General features: G+C 33.5%; 1 protein-coding gene across 2 annotated transcripts; it reads right to left on the minus strand.

Annotated features, from left to right (window-relative positions):
* Window positions 1-15121: 15121 nt before the first annotated feature.
* Window positions 15122-22080, minus strand: LOC149417835 (uncharacterized). 2 transcript variants are annotated; one of them, XM_089639196.1, is made up of 4 exons: window positions 21788-22080; window positions 21015-21168; window positions 15486-15569; window positions 15122-15152 (listed from the first exon to the last, which is right to left on the minus strand). In XM_089639196.1, the coding sequence occupies exons 1-3, from the start codon at window positions 21800-21802 to the stop codon at window positions 15550-15552; spliced, it is 189 nt and encodes a 62-aa protein (XP_089495322.1). In that variant the 5' UTR covers window positions 21803-22080; the 3' UTR covers window positions 15122-15152; window positions 15486-15549. The 2 variants fall into 2 exon arrangements, with proteins under 2 accessions (XP_089495322.1, XP_089495321.1); XM_089639195.1 differs by lacking the exons at window positions 15122-15152; window positions 15486-15569 and adding an exon at window positions 18392-18652.
* Window positions 22081-25440: the final 3360 nt, after the last annotated feature.

Genomic DNA, 25440 nt, shown 5'->3' on the forward strand with positions numbered 1-25440 from the left:
CTTACGCAGGAGCGAGTGTTGAAATAACTGGTAGGTACATGCGTACCTACGCAGTCAGTCGTGAGATAATTACTAGGTTTATGTAAACCTAGGGAAAACTGAAGAATAAAGGAAACTAGACCTTTATTTCTTTCAGTTTAAGTTTTAGCAGAGGAAAATAAGATCCTCTGCAATTATATTGTGAATTAATAAATTTATATGTCAAGAAGAAGAAGTGTTTTCCTGCATTCCATCTGACGGCGTGTTCTCGTACCACGATAGCAGAAACACCATCCTTACTTTTATTTATTGCCACTTAATCCCACGGTAACAATCCTGTACGTTATGAGTTATGACTTATGACAGATAGTCAAAATGTTTCGGAACATTTTAGTTTGATATTTTGAATTATATCTTCCTTCGAAATCGTTCTCTGCATCAACGACATTATTCTTCAATCAAAAATAATGGATAAATTCAAAATATTATAATCATTACACTGTACATAATAATATGATCACAGTCCAACTAAAATCTATCATAATATATTATACGACTGCGCAACCAATGATTTTATTCCATGCTGGGATATGCTAGAAACAGATCTAATCGGGAGCACATTGCGAAAATCACTCTACTCCGTGTAACATGATTTATAGTCGAAGAAACTTTTATTAGTTTGATTTATATCTTTACCAAATACGGAATCACTTTCTGATCGCCACTATCTGAGTACAGAATAGAAGCACCGCTTATAATATCGCCTTGTTTTTGATTGAATGGAAACATTTTTATGCAACTAGCTCTGACGTTTATGTTATTTTTAGTTATTGATGGAGTGCACTGTTATTACATTGTTTACGTATTATCTATTGGATTTCAAATTGTCAGAGGCGTTCCATACATAAGAGTAGACTCCTTTATCTCGTATTGACAAAAAAATCGTGTAAATTTCTATCTTAATTTAAAATGTATTCATAAAGTAGGTACGCAAACCTTTATTTTAAATTGAAAAAATTTATTGTTTTCAGGTGTATAATAAAAAATTCTGTCTTCTGAGTAGTGTAATTAAATTGTCCACTTGTTAAATATATGTAAAACATTTTAGTTGCATCGTTCCCCAATTTAAGTGACAATACTTCGAACTAATTTATCAAATCAATCCAATCCAATTGACCCTATTATATGTAAATTTTCAGTTATATTACCCACACACAGGCAGCGGCTTATTGGGTTCCCGCTAGTTAAATTTGTTTTATATATTTATATGGTGTATTAAAAAATGTAGGTAGGTGCTTAGCTATGTAAAAAAGAAAAAACATATTCTCTGCATCTGAAGGACCTTCTAGGGGCTTCCTTTTTTGTTTCCAAAGGTAACGAAATTTTTTTCTTGCTCAAATCTAAAGATTTACACACAAACGTGTGATTAAAATAAACCAGAATCGTTTTTGCTAGTAAATAGATTTCTATTGTATCTCGTTTGCCAAGAATTATTCTGTTGTACCATGAAGAATTTTCTGTCTTTCTGTTTTGGATATAATTGGGATAATTTTAACTGGTTGGTTCGTATTATTTGATTGTTTGATTGAGCTGTTAACAAGTCCTATCCTTTATAATAGACACATTTTTGGATTCCATGATAACTCAATACAATGACAATTCAACACACATTTAAAAATTAAAAGCGATGAAAAAACTAACCTATACACCTAACCTACGTAACCTATTTAATCTAGTTTTTGTTTCATGACTTTATATCATTTTTTAAAGGTGTGTGGAATTGTCATTGTGTTGAGTGTGTGCAGTTACAATTTTGTTTTCACCTTTTATTCACGTTGCTTTGATGAAATTTAGCTTTTTTACTTAAAGACACTATATAATGATTAGTAATGTATCTCACCGTACTCCTCTGAACATTATTGTACCTACTTATTCAACGAAAAATGTCGATGTATTAAAATTAGCCCCGATAATGTGGCATGCATGTTTTTTGCATCTCAAATCAATGACTAAGATTACGCCGTAATAAATAGCTGTTATTTTTGACGCAGCCAGAGGCAAATGCCGACTAATTGGTGTCGGTTCCTTGAAAGAGAAATAGGTGGGCAGTTATATCCAGTGCCTCATAGCTACTTGCATTTTACTATATTGTTTCCGATTCAATATTGATAGATGTTGTAATATATCGTTATTGATATTGTTATGTATATTACATCACTTCTGCCTCTTCAATATTCTCTCATTGCTGAAGATCGTAGGTGCTTCGCTTTTTATGATATCCGTCAGATCTTAACCTTAAGAGTCCCAACTGCTCCCCGCTGCCCGGAGCCAGTGGATCTACGGCATCCCTAATTGGGGTATGTTGTGAGAGAGGAAGTTGACGAGAGCGGAATAAGATGGGAGATAAAGGTTGGAAAATACCTGGATACCAAACATGGCTAAAGTCATTTCAAGCAACATTTAGATTCTGAAAGGTTGTCTTTCACCAGGGTGGTACTGAGATTATCCACCTACTACTTACATATTTAGCTACCTACTTAGAAATTAGAATCCGCGACTTGTGATGCATAAAAACTTTTTTTACTTCGTGTACGGTATTCATAATCAACTAGCAGATAAAACCCCGTTGCCGTAGTTTAAAAACTTCAACGATTATTCTTTTAAATTACAGAGAGTGCCACTTCAGTTTACAACAATCCCAATCATATTAAATCAGACATATTATTACACTAGCAAAAAATCATGGGACATTGTGTTAGTTAGCAAATAACGCTTTCTTGAAAACGTAAAAAATCACGAAACCTTACGTTACTTGTCAAGAATAACCCTAAAAAAATTTAAACAAAAGGAATATAAAATTTAAATACAGAATTAAAATAATTTTCTGGAAAAAAATATTGCACTATTGGTAGGTACTTTATCGCTTATCTGAATTCTTGATTCAATTAGTTCCAATTTTGAAAATGACACTTAAATTCAAGTTGATTAAACCAGACTTACAATAACAGACGCAAAACCTAAATTGGCATGTTTATTTATTGAATACTTGATACAAGTACTCAATAAATAAGTTTTGAAAGTTGATTCGTTTATTTGTCGTTTATCCATTTTGTGCCTCACAAAAATGTGTATTGCATTACTACCTTTTATAATAATATGTAGGCTCTGAATAATGAAATCGACGAAGCTGCTTTCAAAATAATAACATCTCAAAAATATATGGATCTAAATGAGTTGCGAAATAAAATTTTATTAGAATCATAATGTCTCAATCCTAGAAGCTTAGTCATCTCAATGAATCCAGATTCGCTTGAGTCAGACCTTAATATTGCTACAGTTACACAATGTGGGTTTGAATCTACCTATACATTCTGTTTGCATAGGTTATGTATTCTGAGAAACAAATGGACATGTTAATTTGGTATAAGTTTTCAATGGTTCGCATTCCGTGCCTTGTGGTACACCTTTGTAAACAGATTAACTCGTGCCGCGCAAGACCTTTCCTATTATATTGCCCAAAGGTTATTGCTACAGCTATAATTTTGATTAAGTATCAAATTAACGTCGTGTTTGTATTAAAAAAATGTTAAACTACCTGAAAAGATGGAATAGGATGTTCTTATAGAAGCATTATCACGCAAGATGGAAAGATAGATAAAAATTCATTGAAATGTGGAAATAGGTATATGACGAAGCGGTTAGTAGCTGAGTTGACAAATGTGTCAGTTTCCCACCCAAACGTCGTGAGTTCAATTCTTAATTATTCATCATAGCACAAGCAAAATTTTACCGTCATAATTCGTTCATGTACTAGTTTTAATTAAAAACACTGTAAAACAAATTCAAATCGAAATACTGGCCTTATGAGACTATATTCAACATAGACAAAATAAAATTCTCAGTGATGTAGATATCTTCAAATGTAACGTAAATAAATATAAAATCTAATATATATTAGGTAAGGACATAAATTATGGGGTATTTCTTGTTATAATTAGCAGGTATTACATGTGTTATTACATGTTTTACCTGTCAATTGGATAAATGTACCGTTAAATTGTTTAATACATGTATTAGTATAATGGGGAGGAAATAGCAGAATTTTGGTTGAGGGGCAAGGCTCTCGACTAGCAATCCGAAGGTGGCGGGTTCAAATCCCAGCGTGCGCAAGTAAGTTGTATTATTTCAGTTCAGTCACTAAAAATAATATTTAGTATACTCTCAGTATCGCCCTGGTATAACACCATCATTCAGAATTGAAACTGTGCTTAAAATGGCTTTAGCCGTTTCTGGTGATCAGATCTTAAAAGCCAGATACTCATTCACCTTTACCTTCCCCATGTCCTACCCATCACCACCACTTTCAGCCTCACAACATACCCCAATTGGGAATGCCATAGTCTCACTGGCTCTAGACGGTTGGGAGCATTTAGTGGGACTCTTGTGCGGTATTCACATAAATAAAAAAATGTAATGAGTACATCTATAATTGCTTTTTCACATAAGTAATTTGTACCACAAAATAAAAAAATAAAATAAATAATTAACCATCCACCAAGTAGGAGTTTAACAAAATCAATATTGTCTTTGTCAGTTTATTCGTTCCTCGGAAATGTTTGTCTTTATTTTTTGTATATTTCTCTTGAGTTATAAAAAATTACATTTGTACATCTAACAATATTGTAATTCCTAATTCTGATAAACCCCGCCCACTCTAACCACTCCCCCCTCCTTCCACTTCTTCTTTCCAATTGTAATCTATATTCGATTTTTCACTTCGGTGTGTATTTACTCCTGATGAGGTGAACTTTAAACATATATATATATATATATTTTATAGTGAATACCTCACAAGAGTCCCAACTGCTCCCGTCTGTAGCCAGTGAGACTATGGCATCCCCAATTGGGGGATGTTGTGAGGCTGAAGGTAAGTGGGGAAGGGAAAGAGGAAGGTGGGGAAGTACCTGGCTATTCAGATCTAGTCACTAAACACGGCTAAAGCCATTTCGAGCAACGTTTCAACTCTGAATGGTGGTCTTACACCAGGGCGAGTGGTTGTATATAATAAAGTGATGTAAACAAAGTTATTTGTGAAGTTTAATAATATTACATTATATTATCTATTTCCATTGTATATCAATGCATATGTACGCAATAAAATGTTAACATTATATTTATTTATTGGACAATTTTTATAGAGCCGCTTTTGTGAGATATCACCTCAGGAGCGCTATATTGTAATAATCTAGGTACCATAACAGTTTATATCAGTTGTAGACATGTAGTCAATAATAGTGTTTCATTTGAAATAATCCATCACAATTACGTAAAATTTCATTTATTTAAACAACTGTCTTTCTTATTATGCGTAAATTGAGCATGTTATTTTATTTTATTTTTTTTTTTTATTTTTTTTTTAACATTATAAATGATAACAATATGCAGACTTATAAATAATTTGTTCATTATTATTCTATTTCTCCATAAGTTGAGCTCCAGGAGCTCGTGTATTAACTCCTTCCTGTTCCGTGTTTTAACAATATATACTCACCCTCTCTCTGTGAATGACCTAATATGTACCTATTAAATGTAACTGTTGTTAGTATCACTTAAACTGGGCAAAGCTCTTCCTCGCACTCCATAAATGCTGGCGTCCCAGAGGGATCGGTTCTGTCTCCGACTTTGTTTTTGTTACACATCAATGACCTTTTGACATGTGCACCGATTCATTGTTACGCGGATGACAGTACAGTTCATGATAGCTTTTTGTTTGATAAGCCCCCAAAGGGCACACAAACTCCAACGGCTCGGAGGGCTTTGAAGCAGAGAATGGACGGTTATCTCGAGAGTATTTCCTCCTGGGGTAAAAATAATCTCGTCGAATTTAATGTTTCAAAGACCCAATCCTGTCTGATTACGTCTAAAAGGGATCCAAATGATAATCTAGTCTCCTTCAACGGAAGCAATCTTCCGAACAGGCCTTCCATTGATATGCTTGGTGTAACTATAAGTGACCAGCTCAGGTACGGGGGCTCCATCGAAGCCAGAGTAAAGTTGGCCTCTCAGAAGCTGGGCGTACTGTACAGGGCCCGCAGATACTTTAATAGTACACAACTGCTCACCCTGTACAAATCGCAAGTGCGCCCTACTGTCGAATTTGGCAGCCATCTCTGGTCTGGTGCCCCAAAATACCTGAAAAAAACCCTTGACTCTCTGCAGAAACGGGCGGTCCGTTTGATAGATTCCCCAATCTTAACAAACGGACTGCAATCTTTAGAGCACAGGCGTCAGGTAGGTATGCTGTCCTTGTTCTATCGGTATTACAATGGAAGATGCTCTGAGGAACTAGCGTCATTGATCCCTTCGGCACCGGTGCGTAGTCGGGATACACGCCAAACGCGCGCCCAACATTTGTACACAGTTGACACTTGTCACATGAGAACGGGTCGCTTCTACGATTCGTTCTTAAGTTCAACAGCTCGGCTGTGGAACGAACTGCCGGCCTCTGTGTTTCCTCCCTCCTACAACATGGGACTCTTCAAGACCCATGTTCACTCCTTCCTCTCCACAAAAAGACCCTCCACACAGCATCCCCAAAGATGACATAGGCCCTGAGGGAAATTATTTTCTTCAGGGCCTCCTGTGTGGAGTAAATATAAAAAAAAAAAATATTTAAAAAAAAGCCCAACCAAGTGCCGCCCGCAGGGCCTAGCAGCAAAAAACCCGCGGAGCGGGTTTTTAACTCGCCACTCCTGGACACACTGACTCCCACCCATCATACCATTTTCTTTCCCAGAACTTCCTCACCTTCATTTCCTTAAAAAGACCCTCCCCACAGCATCCCTAAAGATGACAGGCCTTGGGGGGAAGTTATTTTCCTCAGGGCCTTCTGAGAGTAAGTAATTAAAACAATTACGGTTTTATGCAAAAAATATGGAAGTTGAATCAAAACACTTAATGCGTGCTCTAGTGAAATTTTCTTCGAACATTAGTGTTATTTCATAATTTATTCCTTTACAAAAATAAATTTTATATTTGCGGCACGTTCCAGAGTGGTAGGTACTTTCAGTATAGCCCTGGTGAAAGACTACCATTGAGATGGCTTTAGCCGTGTTTGGTGACCAGATCTGAATACCCAGGCACTTCTCCACTTTCCTCTTCCTTATCCCCTTCCCACTAACTTCAGCCTCACAATATACTATACCCCAATTGGGGATGTCATGGTCTCACGTGGTTGGGAGCAGTTGGGACTCTTAAATAAATGGTACCTACCTACAACACTTATTTCCCCGCTAACAATACATTTCCACCTCCCACGCATGTCAAATTGCAGGTATTTACTCAGTTGTAGGTTATAATTCGGGGCTTAAAAGATCACAGGGGCCTAGCTACAAAAACTGGTGTTTTGAGTTAAGCTTGATTTCGGTAATGCCATATTTATTAGTGTCACGAAGCTCTACAGGCGTTTGAGAAATACAGTTGCACAAATCAGTTGGGCATACATTTGGGCACATGAACATTGCAATCTTTATTTGTGTTTATCTCAAAAATATGTTTTTTTAGATAGGCCTCTGTGATCCTAAACCCCCGCAGTATAATAAGGGGCTATTTGCTATATTTCTCCATTGCGACTGGCTATGACGTCACCGGGCGCCCGTGCGACCAGGCACGTAGCTTTTATGTAGGTACCTACCTGATATATACTGAAAATATTCGTAAAATGCTTAGAGCGATTTCCTGACGAAAGTTTTTACCTTGGATAAGACACGGATCTATGCACTTTATCTGCGTACGTTAAAGTTTTTCCTACACGAAACACACCGGATGTCTCTGTCTCAAACAAACCCCAGTTTTTTTGCAAGATACTGAACAGCATTAACCCATTCAGACCGTGTTAATGAAATACATAAATTTCAGAATTTTTTCCTCCCTAAGTGAACAAAAATTGCCGCTTTTTGTTTTTCAATGGCTGATATTACTGGCTTCGTGCACTATTTTTTATTGGTTTTTAGCCACCGGTTCAGACGGCAGCTATTTTAATTTTTGAAATATGTTTTTTGTTTTTTATTTCGACAGATTTTTTTTATTTCCTTATTTTTTATTTAATTCTTTTTAAAATTGAATGAAATTTTATATTTTTTGGGCACAATTCCATGACAACTCCTCAAAATGACAGTTCAACACACCTATAAAAAGTGCTATAAAGTTATGAAAGTGATGAAATAAAAACTGGGTTAAATTAACCTAGTTTTTGTTTCATCGCTTTTAGTTACATATGTAACCCATTTAACCTAGTTTTTGTTTCATCACTTTTCATAACTTTATAGCATTTTTTATAGATCTGTTGAATTGTCATTTTGATGAGTTAACCGGTCACCAAATAAATTCAATAAATTACAATAGTGTTAGCAACGAGTACCTAATAATTAATAGTATTATTTCTATATTGCTTATAATATAAATATAAATTTTTATCAAAAAATCAATGGATTGGTGGTTATTTGGGTAATAGGTAAAACATTGAAAAAAAACTCATCAAAATACAAAGGAAAAAAATTAAAGCCAAGGAATTTCGTATTATCGTATGAGGGTGATACATGCAAAAAAACATAAATAAATGGAAAAAAATAATAAACTGAAAGCCCGTCCATTGGCATATTGTAAAAAAATTAACATGTTGGTATTTATACTGTAAGTTCCAGAAAAATGTCGTATGTAAGTCATCGACGAAAAATATTCCTTTTCACTCGTCTTGTATGAAAACGAAAAAGAAGATTGTATAACGATGACGTCACGTACGACCTCTCTCTTTAACTAATATTATAATATGATTGGTCAAAGTAATGAACGTGCGACTGAAGTCTTGTACGAGAGAGACGGCATTAAAGCGAAACAACTGAATGCATGTTATTAATGATTATCAGAAATGTTAAAGAATTAAGCACGAATGTAGTTGATGTGAAATTACAGAGGCCAGCTAATAAACATAAACCGGGATCATGCTGCATCTACTACCAAAATATCAGGGGTATCAAATCAAAACTCGGAAAATTCAAAGTTACAGCTCCTACCATTATGATGTTGAGCAAATATTTATACTATTAAGCGGAAAATCATGTAAAACTATTATTGGCAGTGTATATATTCCTCCCAACTCGGACTTGTCGATATACAAAAATCACTGTGAGGACGTTGAGTATGTAAAAACAAAATATCCAACACACAAAATAATTGTCTGTGGTGATTACAACCTACCGAATTGTAAGTTTAATGATCCTAATTACTCGCCAATTTCTGATTGTGAAAGGGATATTCTGGATATGTGTTCTTATTTAAATCTTTCTCAATTTAATAACGTACCCAATGTTAACAATCGCATTCTCGATTTGATATTCTCAAATGAAGATAATGTAAATGTATACGAATCTCCTGAGTTCATTGTTCCTATAGATAAACACCATCCTACACTTATAATTTCTATACCCTACACTGGAAATGATAATCTTAAAATCTCAAGAATTTGTTATAATTTTAAAAACGCAGATTACAATAAAGTTAATGAGGTACTGTCTAACATTGACTGGACAAGTCTAAATGACGGTGATATTGATTACAATACTGACTATTTTTACTCGCAACTCAATAATGTAATTTCAAATAATATTCCTCTTACCCAACATAAAGAATCAACGTATCCAATATGGTTCACTAAGGAATTAATTCACTTGATAAATTGTAAAAAAGAATCTCATAAAATCTATAAAGAACATAGATCTGTACCTAATTATATTAAATTTAAAAGTGTCAGGAAAGCTTGCAAAAATTTGTCTAAAAATTGTTATAAAAATTATATAATGGAAGTGGAAAATACTATAAATCATGATGTAAAACATTTCTGGAAACACGTAAAGTCTATGAAAAAAAATGTAGTCGGGATCCCCGGAACTATGAATCATAAACAAAGGAGTTCTAGCAACATAAAAGAAATTGTTGACATGTTTGCCGATTTCTTTAAAGATGCGTTTGAACCTGACATTTCAGATGAACAAATTCCGGAATTTAATTCTGATATAAACTTGCAATTATCAAATATTAATATTAACATCACCAACATTACAAATTACCTTAAAACACTTGAACCAAAATTAAGTTCCGGGCCGGATCAAATTCCACCCATTTTGATTAAAAACTGTGCAGACAGCTTATCCATTCCGTTGTTCATATTATTTAATAAGTCTCTGTCAACGGGAATTTTCCCAAAACTTTGGAAAAAAAGTTACTTAACTCCAATATTTAAATGCGGGGATAAATCTGCAATTGAAAATTATCGTCCAATTTGTATCCAATCATCAATACCCAAGATTTTTTAAAAATTAATTCTTCTAGAGATAAACCCCAGCGCGAAATCCATCATTACAACTTGCCAACATGGTTTTGTTTCAAACAGATCAACCTTAACCAATCTATCCCTGTACGAAAATTATATAACAAATGCACTTGCTAATAGACAACAAGTCGATTCTATATATACTGATTTCAGCAAAGCGTTTGATAAGGTTTGCCATAAAATTCTTGTTAGCAAGCTGGCAAAAATTGGCATAACCGGTAACGTACTATCCTGGTTTAAGAATTGTCTGTCTAATCGAGAGCTTACTGTCTGCATTAAAGGTCAACTGTCTTAAGGTCGAAACACATTATTAAAACCCGACGCGACCCGATGAAACGCGATGCGTGTTGAGTCGAATCAAATGTATTGTTTTCTTATGACCAGAAACACACTATGAACATCCGACATGGCGTCGCGTCGGATGTTCATAGTGTGTTTCTGGTCATAAGAAAACAATACATTTGATTCGACTCAACACGCATCGCGTTTCATCGGGTCGCGTCGGGTTTTAATAATGTGTTTCGACCTTTACACTTTTACAGCTACAAGCGGCGTGCCCCAGGGGTCACATCTAGGACCTATTCTTTTCAACATATTTATAAATGACGTTAAAAATGTATTTAAACGTGTCTTTATTTTGATGTTCGCAGATGATATGAAAATTTACCGAATTATTGACAATATTAATGACTGCTTATTATTACAATCAAATCTCATTAGCTTTTCTGATTGGTGTATCCTAAACAAATTAACCCTTAATGTAAAAAAGTGTCAAGTCATGAAATTTTATAGGAAGAAAAACCCATTGATTTTCACATACTGTATGAATAATGAAGTCTTAGTATCTGTACCCGAAATAAAAGACCTGGGGATAATATTTGACACCAAATTAACATTTATCTCCCACATTAACAATATAACTACTAAAGCGATAAAATGTTGGGTTTCATTTTAAGAACTTACTTTCATATTAAGATTTCAAAAATTTAAAAACTTTAAAAATATTGTATTCATCCATTGTCAGAAGCCATTTAGAATTCAACTCAACCATTTGGAATCCATTTTACAATATTCATGAAAAATCTATCGAGCGAATCCAACATAATTTTTTACGAAACATAAATTATAGATTAGGTATTCCTATTGAAAACATTAACTACACCTCACATTAAAAGAAAGAAGAATATGTTCCGATCTATTTTTTCTTTATAAAATTGTTAATAACATGTTTGACTCCCCTGAACTCCTTAGGTTGATCGACTTTCATGTGCCTAGTAGAACGGTTCGTCAGAAGGTACCTTACCATTGTAACATTGCAGGTACCAAAGCAGAAATAAATTCAGTAATAAACCGACTACACAGTGCAGGAAATAAATATTGCGTGAACACTAACGGTACTGAATGTCTATCAGCCTATAAACACATTATTATTAAATCTGTATGTCAAATATGAACTTGACAAACATTAAACGGGGTATGTGCGAACTATTTCTACTACTCTGCAAACTATTTTTATACTTTCCTATAATCATTACCATTGATTTGGAGGATTTTGGCAGATTCTCTATTTTTAATCTCAATTATTTGTACTTATATTTTGTTAACTCAGATATTTTTTTATATTATTTTGTATAACATATATTTATCATATAAGATATAAGATCTGTATAATTTAAAAAAATATATAAATAAATAAAGATGTACATTATTATCTGTAAAAGCCCTATGGGCGTTTAAATAAATTACATAGTTATCCGGTATACTCGTATCTTCACTACCACCTCTGAGCGTCGATATATCTATTCCTGAGCGTAGCGAAGTTCTGTTTTAACCCCACCGTTTGGTATTTCATCTGTCTATAAATTTGGTTGTGTGTTCCGTCTCCGTTTTCTAAAATCTGCGTCATCCACAAATGGGAGATATAAATTTATGGTTTATCTATGGTTTGCTACGGTTGAGTACCGATTCTTTTTTCAAATGTGAAATCTGTGTGTTTATTTTGACTTATTCGCATGTTTTCAATATTCTGATTCCTAACCTACCTACCTGAAGAAAGTTTGTGAAAATAATTGTCACCGAGATGGTGACGTTTCTTTGGACAATTTATGTATATATACATATTTTTTTTTTTTTTTTATTTAACAATTTTTGTTATTAATTTTATATCTTTAATTACTTCATTTAAATTTAAAAATAGCTTAAAAAATATGTATGGTTTATAATTAAATTGTTAGGTATGTACCTACTTACAAATCGATTTCAAGATGATTTCCGAGGAAATTTTAGTTTTTAAATAAAAAAGAGAAAATTAGGAACATACATTTTTGGAAGTGAGGTTTTCTAACTGTTCACAGGTAAAGTAAATAAATTGAAATAGTATTTTTAAATGTATAATAGATCCACTTAAGAATACGTTATTATTGTGTAATTATTTGGTAATGTTTTAAAATACTGGCCTTAATAATTAGCATCTCCTTTTTTTAGTGTGATTTATTCTCTGCTTCATTAAGTTCACTTCATGTAGTATCATTTTCTTTTCACTACAATGTATAATTATAATGATGTTCTTTTAACTGCTACTAAAGTTATAATAATGGGTAGAATCACAGTATCCTCCTTGAGTCACAGGAAGGATACTGTGTTTACTTATGACAGCGGAAAAAAAACTTTATCTAAAACATGCGAACACTTTAGCACAGGTTCTTCTAGTGAGGTGTTCACAAAACACCACACGGAGAAAAATGAGCATTGCTGATTTGTTAAAAACGTGATGGCAAACCATTTCCTAGTAAAATATCAGTACATTCACAATATATCAGAACATGTATTCATGCAGCTGCGCTTATTCTAATAAATAAAATGACGAAATGCGAAAATATCAGCATTTTTATGAACACGTGTTCCTACATCCCCACAACACATTTTGCCGACAGTTTGTTAGAAAACCTGTCAATTCATTTGTTATCCGTTTTTGACAGGAATACGAAAAATTTTACCAGATTTTTGGTGATCGGATAAATCTTCAAATGATAATTCATCACATCTTTAAAAAGTTATATAAAGTCATGGAAAGTGACGAAACAAAAACTTTATTAACTGGGTTAAGTAGGTTAGGTTAGGTTAAAAAAATATATTTTTATCGTTTTTAATAACTTTATATCACTTTTTAAAAATGTGTTGAATAGTCACTGTTAGCATGGAACCCAGATTTTTTAATAAATTATATATTTTATATCAGTAAGGTTTCTTCGTGCACTATTAACCTACTTACATGTAACTGATCATTAACATGTTTGTTTTAGGTACTAGAAATGATTATCTGTATAAACTGTAGTCCTCTGTAAAATGTATGTACGAGAATAGAAATAAATTTCTGTTATACCAACGGCAAAAACGTTTCAATCAATGCATTTCCGCGACTGTATTACATACTATTTCTCGCTGACCATGTTCAACTGCATCAATATAACGAAATAAGCTGCAACAGTGGCCGCCATACTAGATAACAGTGTAAAGTCTATGGTGAACAGCCTACAGGCTGTGAAGTGGGGAGATCGCCTTGTTACAATATTGGCCAAAGTGTTTAATCTGCTGCCATCTGAAAAAGTTTCATTAAATTAATGATAGAGTCAGTTGGGGTAATTGTATCCTATGGGGCAGTTCATCAAATCTAGCTCTTTTTGAGAGAACCGTACAGGAATCCCGACTGTTCACAAACATCTGGAGCATATTTGGAGCCAATTACTGTTATTAATTATCAGATTAATTAATTACTAATTATCAGACTTGTTATATATATTATATTATACTTGCATCCTTGTTCAGTAATTCCAATCATAACATTCGTATTTACATATCTCTCTTTCAAACTATCTTTGAACGATTACTACGGGGCCTTAAGGCACGCAGCCGACCAACCGCGAGGTAACAGTTTAAGTGCTGTCAGAACCCGCCGACCAATCACAGAGCGTTTGTGTGTCCCACAGTTATAATCGTTTTTAATTGACGATTTATTATTTCTACGTGAAATTATATATCATTTAACTTATATATTCAGAATCAGCGTTTTTTGGTCAATATGAATGTATGTTTTTAAGCCACAAATATTTTTCACTCAAGTTTTTTACTGGGGTATGTTGTAAAGCAAGGTAGAGGGGTCTGGAAGGAGATGAGACTAAATATTATTTTAATTAAAGAATTGTGAAATAACACAAATTAATTGAATATAATTTACTTGCGGGATTTGAACCCGCGACCTCCTGATTCTTAGCCAAGGATCCTAACCACTCTGTCACTGTTGGAGAGTTGGAGGTCAGTTGGGGAAATGCATCAATGGGGTAATCAATATAATAATTACAAAGTTAAAACTGCCTTAAGCTGGTTGTAGTTAAATTATGTACAATGTTAGCCCGCCATCCCACGGGTCGGAAAGCAATCGACAAAAACCAAATGTTCGAAAATTCCACACTGAACTGTGCTGCAGAGAGTTATCTTACTACAATGAACTTAATTTTCTGCGCAGTGTATAACAGCACTCGGTTTATGTCGATTGCTTACCGACCCGTGGGACAACGGGCTTAAACTAACCTTTCATATCTTTGGTGCTGATATAGTTCAAGATGTGAGATGTCTTTTTGGCTTCAGAGACAACCATTTCACAGGCTGCTGTCAAGGATATAAGTGTCATTATATCGTAAAGGACGAAGAAACAGCCTCTTATAACAACTGGCAAAAAATTAGATAGCATTAATGTGTGTTGTGAATACTCATCAGACCCGTCAGCCATCTGAAAAGAAGTACTTACTCAATTACATGTCACGTAATTTATCATAAATTAAGATTGGTATCTAACAATAGTACCTAGGTACCTAGACAAAAATTGATGGCGCTGCGATCATTTAAAAAGTTTTATATGGCAATAACAAGATGGCTTATAAGGAAATTTTAAACTTTGAAAAGCACAAAACAATGCCTATTTTTTTTTTCTTTTTCCTAACGATTTTCAGAAATCAGTGGACTTTCCGAAAGGAGGAAGATATTTCTAAAGCGCACTTGAAGTTAAACTGGGCTATATAAATGTTGTGTTATTTTTATATCGTATTATTGGGTGGGTACTCACTTCCTTGCGTATTCCATAGAAATTGGTGGCATAAAACAACGATCGTATGACGGAAACAGTTCCATTAATTGTTATTAACAGATTCTGAAATCAAATGGCAGGGTAAAATTCATTGAAAAATTAATGTTTTTGGTTTTTGGTGATAATAATGTTATTTACACCGTCTGCTAAGAAATTTGCAGCAAGTACGTACTTACATAGATCTAATATGTACCTATGTGTTGTATTATTTATTGCTACATGGCTAGCTGATTTACTTAACTTGGTTAAAAATTTTCTTCTTTTATTATCTCTATCCCATAGACTTTCAGAGATTTACATTAGTGTATAGTATAATAAGTAGGCTCCGAATTAGAATTGTAGTGTCTATATTTTGCCATATCTATGGTTTTTAGGACCAATTTGTTTCATACAAAAAGCCAGAAGATATCGATCTAGTGAGTGGTTTATTTATGATGTAGACTTTCAGAGTTTTTCATTGGTGGATATGGTTAGGCAACAATATGACGTCACAATATTCACGGTTCCAATTTTCAATAGGAGTTATAGCCCCCTTTACATGGTGTCAGGAAATTAGTGGCATAAGCGGGAAACTAGTGAGTCTACACTCAGCTCGGTAACGGTACGAAATACAAAATAGGTTTTTAGGGTTTAGTTCGGGTTATTTTAATAATTTGCGCGTATTTCATAAGGTTATGAAAAAATGGAACTTTAATGTGTATTTTACCATCTCCCACAACATAAATAGTTATTTATTGTAGTAATTAAGTTGAAACCAAGTGCTATTTATATGTTTTTAGAAAAAAGTTTAAAAATGAATGCTCAGATCGAAACAAAGTTTTTTGGGTTCTCCTCTATCAAGTTTGACCGGTTTCTCGCTTGCACCACTAGTTTCCGAATACCGTGTATAATATTTAGTAAACCAATATTTAAAGTATGTATTTAACTATTTTCTCACCTGGATATTAAAGTATCCATTAGCGAATTCGCTTTGCTCAGAATTCATTACATAGGTTTCCATCAAAAAATCAATATTTTGTTTATCTGCGAGCAATTCGATTCTTTGTAACGAAACGGCAATAATTTTTTTCCATGGAAATATAAATTCCAATAGATTATTATCATCGTCATAATTCATTTTGTTGAATAAAGTATTGTTCTCCGGGCATTTATTTTCATAACATCGTACAAGATACAGATTTATAGTTAAGAATGTCCATTTTATGAAAAACATCCACATGACAAAGTGAATAAAAACAAAGGAGTTCATTAAATAGAATAAATAATATATTGAATGAAGAATTATCTGATATTTCGTGAATATCATTGAGGACGCATAGGCGTCCACACTGAATAAAAAAAGTAAGGTTAGCATTACTATAGTTAAAAGTTTGGTGAGTAATCTCCTGCCAGTTTTATAAGTTTCAGAGGTATCAAAACCAATGGCAGCACTGATCTTTTTCGTTTTGATAGAAAATCGAGTAAACTCAGATCTCGATTGAAACATGCTTACAGAGAGATTTCCCAAGCTTGTTAAAAGGTGTATGATGAGAGATACAACATCTATGATGTTCACAGATGGCTGGCGGTGATGTTTATTGATGAAACTCTGCCTCAATATAACACCAGTCCATACAGTCAAAATACTTCCCATTAGAGTGCAGTGTATGCTGTGCTTCCAGCCATAAGTTGGTGTCCGCTGCATTGCAAACAGCGATTGCAACAAGAATAAGGGCTTCATCGAATGATACAAAGTGCTTTTAACGGAATCAGATCCATTCACTTTCACAATTTTCATTTGGTTTTCATTTTGTTTTGCCTGCTTTTCATTTGAAAGTGAAATGACACTTATGTGCTTCGTAGATAACCCCATCCTTTACCGTTGTTTATACACGTTGTTATTGAACTGATGGTAATCGAATAAAGCATAGGCAATTTATACAAGTAACACGCAAGCATTAACAAAATACTTTTGTTTAGTTGTTTTCTAAAATAAGCACCTAATGAACCTATTGATTAAATACATTTATGACTAATCTATTTCACATTCGATCAGTAATATTAGGTATAATGTAATAACATAAGGCCTACAAATAATATTAATTTGATGACCTAATGTAATTGAAATTAGACACCTCTCCCCTACCCCTAAATAATGAATAATTTATTTAAAAAGGTTTCATTTTATTATACTTAGATGATGCGATATTTTGAGTATGTACGTACCTACTTAAATTGTTGGTTAAATACGTAACACTTTACCACCATGTACAATATAACTACCTCCGTGGTTAAGGAGTAAGGCTCTTGACTATAAATACTGACTTCAAATCCTGGCATACGCAAGTAAATTTTATTTAATTTGTTATTTTTCACAATTAATTTATTAAAAATAATATATACGTATTGTGTTTACAGCAATTTCAGTGTGGAAAATACTCTCAGTATAGCCCTGGTGACATACCATTCAGAATTGAAACATTGCTTTAAATGGCTTTAGCCATGTTTGATGACCAGATATGATAGCCATGTATTTCCCCACCTTCCTCTTACACATCTCCTTCCCCTCCTCATTATCTTCAGATTCACAACACAGCCCAATTGGAAATGTCATAGCCTCACTGGCTCCAGATGGCTGGGAGCAGTTGGGACATTTGTGCTGTATTCACATAAAATGAAATAATTATATTTCTTGAAAAATAGAAATGCGACCCTTCTGTGTAAAAGGTATAAAATGATATAAAACCTCACTTTTTATTCATATTTAATAATTCCACAATGGCACATAACGATTTTCGAAACATGCAAAATTATTATTTTACTCTACCACAAGCAACAAACCTTATCAAAAAATTAATTACCACCAATTTACTAATTTCTTAACAACCAATAAGAAAAACGCGCATTGAATAATTGGTTTTTTTGACATCAAACAAAACAAAAAGATATTTACACAAACAGGGCTAATAGCAGAAGATGTAATAATATTATGTGCATAAGAAAATAATTTTATTTTGTCATTTGCATCAGTATAATAAGATAAGCAGTGACGGTAGCCGCCATACTTGACAAAAGAGTGTAATCTATGGTGAACAATTTGCAAGCTGTAAAATGGGGATAACGTCGGGCCACCAGGTGAGACCACATGGAAATTCTATCTGTGCCACCTGAAAATAGTGCATTTATTCAATCATTATAACTTATTTCAAATAAAAAAATGTACCTATCAATGTTTTTATTTGCAAACTTATTATTTGTCACTTAAAATATTAACGACTATAATTATTATTTTATGTCCGGGTTAAATCTTCCCCACAGGAAAAACTAAACCCTTCCACACACTTTTCCACAAATGATCATCTAGTCAATCCACATTATGCAAGTGCAAGGGTGCACTATAAAAGCATAATAAATACAAAACAATACAAGAACAACATGTCAAATCCAGAGGCGGTTCCTTGGTACGTGCATTTGTGCATTGCACTGCTTGTCTTCAATCTCCACATAACAAATTACAACGACATCTGTGCCCCAGTGATCGATGTAAGAAATTCGTAATTCCCGTCAGGTCATTATTTGAGCTATCTTCTAGTAAAATAATCCCGCGCAAGAGCAAGCGGTCGTGCATACCCCGATATGCACAGAACCAACTTTTACCATACTACTAAAACAGCATTGGGCGGTATCGAGACAGCCCGAAGTAGCCGAAACGGTGACATGAGCGAGACAGATTACACTCTTAACGTCAAATTACGTGTTAGAACAGTGCAGATACATAACCCATCCGCGCATTATCGAAGTGCTTTGACGGCGAGTGAATTTTGCATCACTTTGATCATGCGTAATCCAATGCGTTTGGAATGGATTCGCTTAGAAATACTAGTGTTCAATGTTAACGCAACAACATTAACACATTGGAACTCGTTCGCGGTGTAATCAAACGGTTTCGCTATATTTTCAACGATGAATTGAGTGTCCTTTATTTTCAAGATAATTTTGTATTATTTAATCAGTTATTTTACAAATATAACTTAGAAGATAGAATGAATTTCAGTAGGTGTTCCCATTCATTAATTTGCTCCACCTAAATTACAGACTAGGTACATTTTAAAAATGAAATGCACTGCTGGTAATTACAGTCACGGGCCGCGTCTGGTCAAATCACTAGAGATCAAATGGGAAAATAATTCCCGACTCCTCATATTTTCATATCAGAGGGTTCGGCTCGGTACAAAAATTTAATTGGACCTATAAATCCTACTGATCCCTGAAAATAAATATTTAAAAAATCTTTCTCAATCCTGCATGTGTTTGAAATGACTGATTTTTTAAATAATAATACTATTCTTGTATTGTTTTGCATTTACATATTATGCTTATATAATGCACTTGCATAATGTGGATTGACTAGATCAAGGCTGCCCAACCTTTTTAACAGTTGGGCGAAATTGACGATTAAAACATAATTCCCCACAAAAAAAATTCAAAATGAGTGCTCCCCACAAAATATTTGAAATCCATGGGGGGGGGGTGGTTACGGAACTTGGCTGAAAAAAAATTCTGCGCACCCAAAAACATAATATATGATTCCCCACAACAATTTTTCGAATTCCATGGGGGGGGGGGGGTGGCTACAAGATTCCATTTCGGACGCAAAAATATTATATCAAAAACCGGTGTATTTTTGTTTAAAAAGTAAGTTCAACAGGTTAGATTTGTTTTTTGAAAATGGTTCACGCGGGCCACTTATAATTCGTTCGCGGGCCACAATGTGGCCCGCGGGCCTGGGGTTGGGCAGCCTTGGACTAGATGATCATTTGTTGAAAAGTGTGTGGAAGGGTTTAGTTTTTCCTGTAGGGAAGATTTAACCTGGACATAAAGTCGGAAAAATTAAAAAAAAAATTACTAACTATTATTATGTGTATTATATAATAATATAATACAATATAAATTTTCTTTGAAAAAAACAGTATAAGTTATGAGTTACCCTGTGATATGGATGATACAGCATAGAAAGAGAACAAATCGCCACATAACAACTTTACTCTGTCCTGGCACAAGGTCCTTGCTTTATAAATCCAAGGACGGGTTGTTTCACAGAATTTGACAATTTATCAAATTTCAAAGTCAAGTTCTGTGCAAGTATCTTAACAAACCACCTTTTGCATTTTGTAGTGGAAGCACGGAACAAACTTCTTCAACATGTTGTCTTTGCTATTAATATAATTCATTTTAAAGCTCCATTAGATTCTAATTTAAAACAACTCAATTACTGTTAAACTTATTGTGAAATCACATATGAGCGCAGAATGTGTATCAACAGAATGCTGCCTGCTCATTAAATAATTATAATAAAGTACTGTGAAACAACTGGCCCATGGTGAGATAATAACAGAACTTCCATAGAACTTGAATATTAACTTTGAAAATTGATGAATTGTTCAAATCTGTTAAAAAAAACCATCCTAACTATTGTAATCATCTGTTCCAAGTTGAACAAAACTTAAAAAAATATAAAGTAACTCGTACCGTCTATTTGTGCTGATACTAGAGAATCCAGGATGCGTGAGGTCTTCTTGGCTTCGGCTACCACCATCTCACAGGCAGCTGTCATGCAAACCAGGGTGAGGATGTCATAGAGGGCAAATAGGTAACCACTCACAACAGCCAGAACATAGCGATTCTATAAATATCTTTTTTCTTAAAGATGGAAAGCTTGTGAATACCAAATACTCAGACACGATAGTTTAGATAGGAATTAGGTTAGAGTAGACGCTCAGATGACAGAAGGTCCTGAATTTAAATCACGGTTGCGGCACACCATTTATTCTCGTGTGTTTATCTAATACCTCCATAATATATTATATTTATAATACATGACACAGGGTTTATCAGTACATACCCAAAAGATTATAACCATCGATTCCTAAGCATATTTGGAGTAAAAAATGTAGACGTCATTTTGCTGTCCGGTGATATTTTATTTCAATGACAAACAAAATAAATATATTTCCATCATGCTTCACCACCAACCACACTATCAAATGTTACAACAGATCACATTATGAGCGTTCCGTCTCATCTGTACGGTGGTGCTGGAACAAGACGGAGAACATACCATGTGATTCGCTAGACTGTATCAGGTGGCAAAGTGCGTTGGAAAATAAATTTATTGAAAATGTTATCTACATTTTTTATTCCAAATTGCTCAGGCACTGTTTAAAATCTTTCGGGTAAGCTCTGATTCATCTTGTATTATTACAATATTTAATGTAACTAATACAGTATTAATGAATAATTACCACGTCTTTTTGCATCCCGTAACTAGTTGCATCAAACAAGGATCGTATTACAGAAATTATTCCGTTGACAGTAATCAGCAAATTCTGAAAACAAAATAACAGTGCACTTCAATATATGTATATATCAAATTACTTATTTGTCTTGTGGCGGTTAAGGCGGCACAATACTCTAATAACGGGGGTTTGCTCAAGGCTTACATTTTAATTAATTCTGACGAATTTGTAACTATAATATCTCTTTTTCAGACCAATTTACATTTAAGATTAATAAAAACAGTACCTTGCATATTAAAATATTTTATGTAAAACGATTTGAAAAATTAAAAAACATATTTCAACTATAAAATTAGCGCTAAGCACAAGATTTCATTTTCTAGACTAAGAGTTAGTAAATTTCCGAGGTATTCAATTAGAAACATCTGAGATTTTAGTAATACGTTTATCAGAAATGATTAAAATAAACCCCGCGGAAAGATCAATTTTCTAGGCCTGCTAGAGCAAATTCAACTGTTTCGCGCGTGGTCTGTCCAATATTTTAACACACGCCAAATATTTTAAATTCGAACTTTATTTTAGAGATTTGCTTGGGCAAATTTGACCGTAGGTCTGTCCAATACACCAGGGCCGCGCGTTGCATATTTTTGTACACGACTTCTTCACTTACGTCGTTAAGATTCCGACATTACTTTAGGGTATTGTGTCGTCTTAAGAGATCTGTTGTAACCTCTATGTTTCAAGGGATATTTATGAGAAAGATGGTGAGGTTGCAATGGATCTATGAAGGGTGTATATTGTATCATACTGTATAATATATCATATTGTATATACTATATGTATATTATATTATATTGTTTATACTGTATGTATATTACACTATATTATTTACTTACCTGAACATTGAAAAAGTTGTTGACAAAATCACAATGATCACAGTTAGCCATGTAAGTTTCCATAAGCAGGTCTATATCAAATTTTGATATAGTACTAATACCTACAGTAGCTTTGGCAAGAACTGACCAGGGAAATAAATATTTTGAAGGGTTTTTGTTGCTGTGGCACCGCAACTCTTTTATCTCGACTGAGCTTTTGTTTTCATATTTTTTTACCAGCAATATGTTTATAACAAAGAACGCACTTCGGGCATAAAACATAGACAGTACAAAGTGGATAAAAACTAGTGAGTTCATCAAGTAAAACAAATTTTCAAAAATGGAGAGCAGCATTTGATGGGTGTTAAAAATTGATGCAAATGCATATACATCAAATGCGAATAACATAAATAGAATCAGCAAAACTAATGCAATTATATTATTAACTACCCCACGAAAGATTTTATAAGTTTCAGGCACATTGTGGCCAAGAACAGTAGTAACTTCTATAGTTTTGGATACGAATACTGCATAATCACTCTTCGAATGAAAGGCGCATACAGAAATATTTCCTAAACTCGTCAATAAATGCATTGTGAGCAACAAAAATTCTAAAATGATGTGGCCGAGGTGATAGCCTTTAAATATCTCTAACTTCTCTTTTAAACCAATTCCAGTCAAGACAATCAACAGAATGGCCATTCCCACACAGTGGAGGTTATTTTTCCAGCTATTGACTGTTGTACGCCGCATTGCAAATATCGATTGCAACCGAAGTAAAGGGTTCATAGCGTAAAGGAGGGTGTATTTACTAGCTGTTGTTTTTAACTCGTTTCTAATAATAACTTCTTCATTTGAAAGAGAAAGAATACTCAAATTCTTCATGGATTCACCCATTTCTAATAGGCCCTGTTCCCTCCAGTGTATTGATACACACAATGATCAAAAAACAAATTACAACTAACAACTAAATAATATTTAAACGTAAGTAAACGAGTAATTGAATATAAAAAACAACATTATCATAATTTGGGGACATTTACATGCGTAAAAGATAAATTAAGTTATTGAATATTAGGCACAAAAAGATATTAATTTCATTAAATTTTCCATACTGTATTACTTTATGATTCAGGTCAAATGGTTAATCTAATTAAAAATTAGGACTAGTTGTTTGACAGAATTTGAACAATTCATCAAATTTCGAAGTTAATTTTCATTTTCAAGCCCTGCTTATTTATGGGGGTACATCAAATACTTATATTATGTAATTAATAACTGTACTATATTCAATATTGTGTAATGTAATTTGTGTATCTTTTTTTACTAATAATTAAAAAAAAAATTAAATGTTATTCTTAATGTTTTTATTTGTGCCTGTGTTATTTTGAAAATGTTTGAGCTTTCAACATAAAACGAAATAAAATTCTACAAAATCAAACAAAAAAAAAACAAAAAAAATAATGTTCTGTAAAAGTTATATTCACTTCTGATATTATTTCGGCTTTGTGAAGCAACTGGCCTATAATGATATAATAACAGAACATGAATAGAATATTCAGAGAATTAGAAAGTTAACTTTAAAATTTGATGAATTGTTCAAATGTTGTGAAACAAACCGTCCTTAATCTAAATTAAATGAATATTTGTACAATTTATGTCTACCAAGCTGAATTATGAAATAATTCCGTAAATGTGAATATTGCATGTTTAAATACAACATTGTACATTGTACAACAACTTATCATAGTATCAATATCAATATATATTAGGGCGTCCCTTATATGGTTGAAAAAAATTTTTTTTTTGATATCAAAATGCATACCCACTATTTCTTTTTGAACTACCCAGACTTACTTAAATACAAAATTTTATCTTCCTACGTCAACATTAACCCGTGCCGACAGAGCTCTGAAGATTTTGAAAATTGCTGTTTTTAACCCTTTCCGTTATGTATTGAAATCAATTGAAATAATGATAATAATAATAAACTTTTATTACACACAGGGAGTACACAGAAGGAATAAATCATGAACAGTACAAAGTAAGCAGTTTAAATATTTATATTTAAAAGAATATTTATTAAAAGAAGATAAAATTACAGATCAGGCAGGATATTTTCCTTTGAGGGTCTCTTTTTAACAATCTGGATACAGATTTCTATGCTCTTGCACACAGCCAGCGTAGTTGCATTGCTTTTGTTCTTCATTTGCAGTGATCAAACCATGGAAATCTTGCATAAGTTTTACAGCTCTTTCAGCTGTATCATTAACTGCCCTTAAAGAAAAAACTTTTCGTTTTGCCTCTATATAGGCAACATCTTCGTCCCACGTAGAAACGGGTCTCTGGAGGAAGTTCTCGTCAATTTTTAATCGAGAAAATAAATTTGTGCTTTTGACAGACACAAAATCACTTAATAATTTTCCTGCAATAATAAATAAGTTTTATTATCAGTTTAGTGAAAACAGTATAAAAAATAAAACTATGTATTCCTACTTACCATACAAAAAATCAGACATATCTTCTTTTGATGGAATGTATCTCTTCCCAGAATCATACAAACTCTCTCTTTGTAAGTTCACTACAATGTTTCCCTTGGTTTGTGTATTAACTTCATCATCAAAGAGTGACAAAACGGCAATTTCTTCTGACAAGTACCAAAGATGTTGACTAAACTTGCTCAGGGCTGCTTTGGAGATCAATTTGTCAACAGTTTCATATTCCTTAAGCCTCTTTAAAAAGCACAAATCTTGATTTGGTGCCTTTACCGCCAGACTACATCCA

This window comes from Hesperophylax consimilis, chromosome 14 (genome assembly GCF_061612785.1).
Source record: "Hesperophylax consimilis isolate HC1 chromosome 14, BYU_Hcon_1.0, whole genome shotgun sequence".
Classification (NCBI taxonomy): Eukaryota; Metazoa; Arthropoda; class Insecta; order Trichoptera; family Limnephilidae; genus Hesperophylax; species Hesperophylax consimilis.

Excerpts from the sequence above, each read along its gene's own strand:
- LOC149417835 (XM_089639195.1), bottom strand. Across the intron at positions 18,653-21,014 it reads AGTATCAGCACAAATAGACG|GTGGCACAGATAGAATTTCC; the intron begins GTACGAGTTACT and ends CACTATTTTCAG.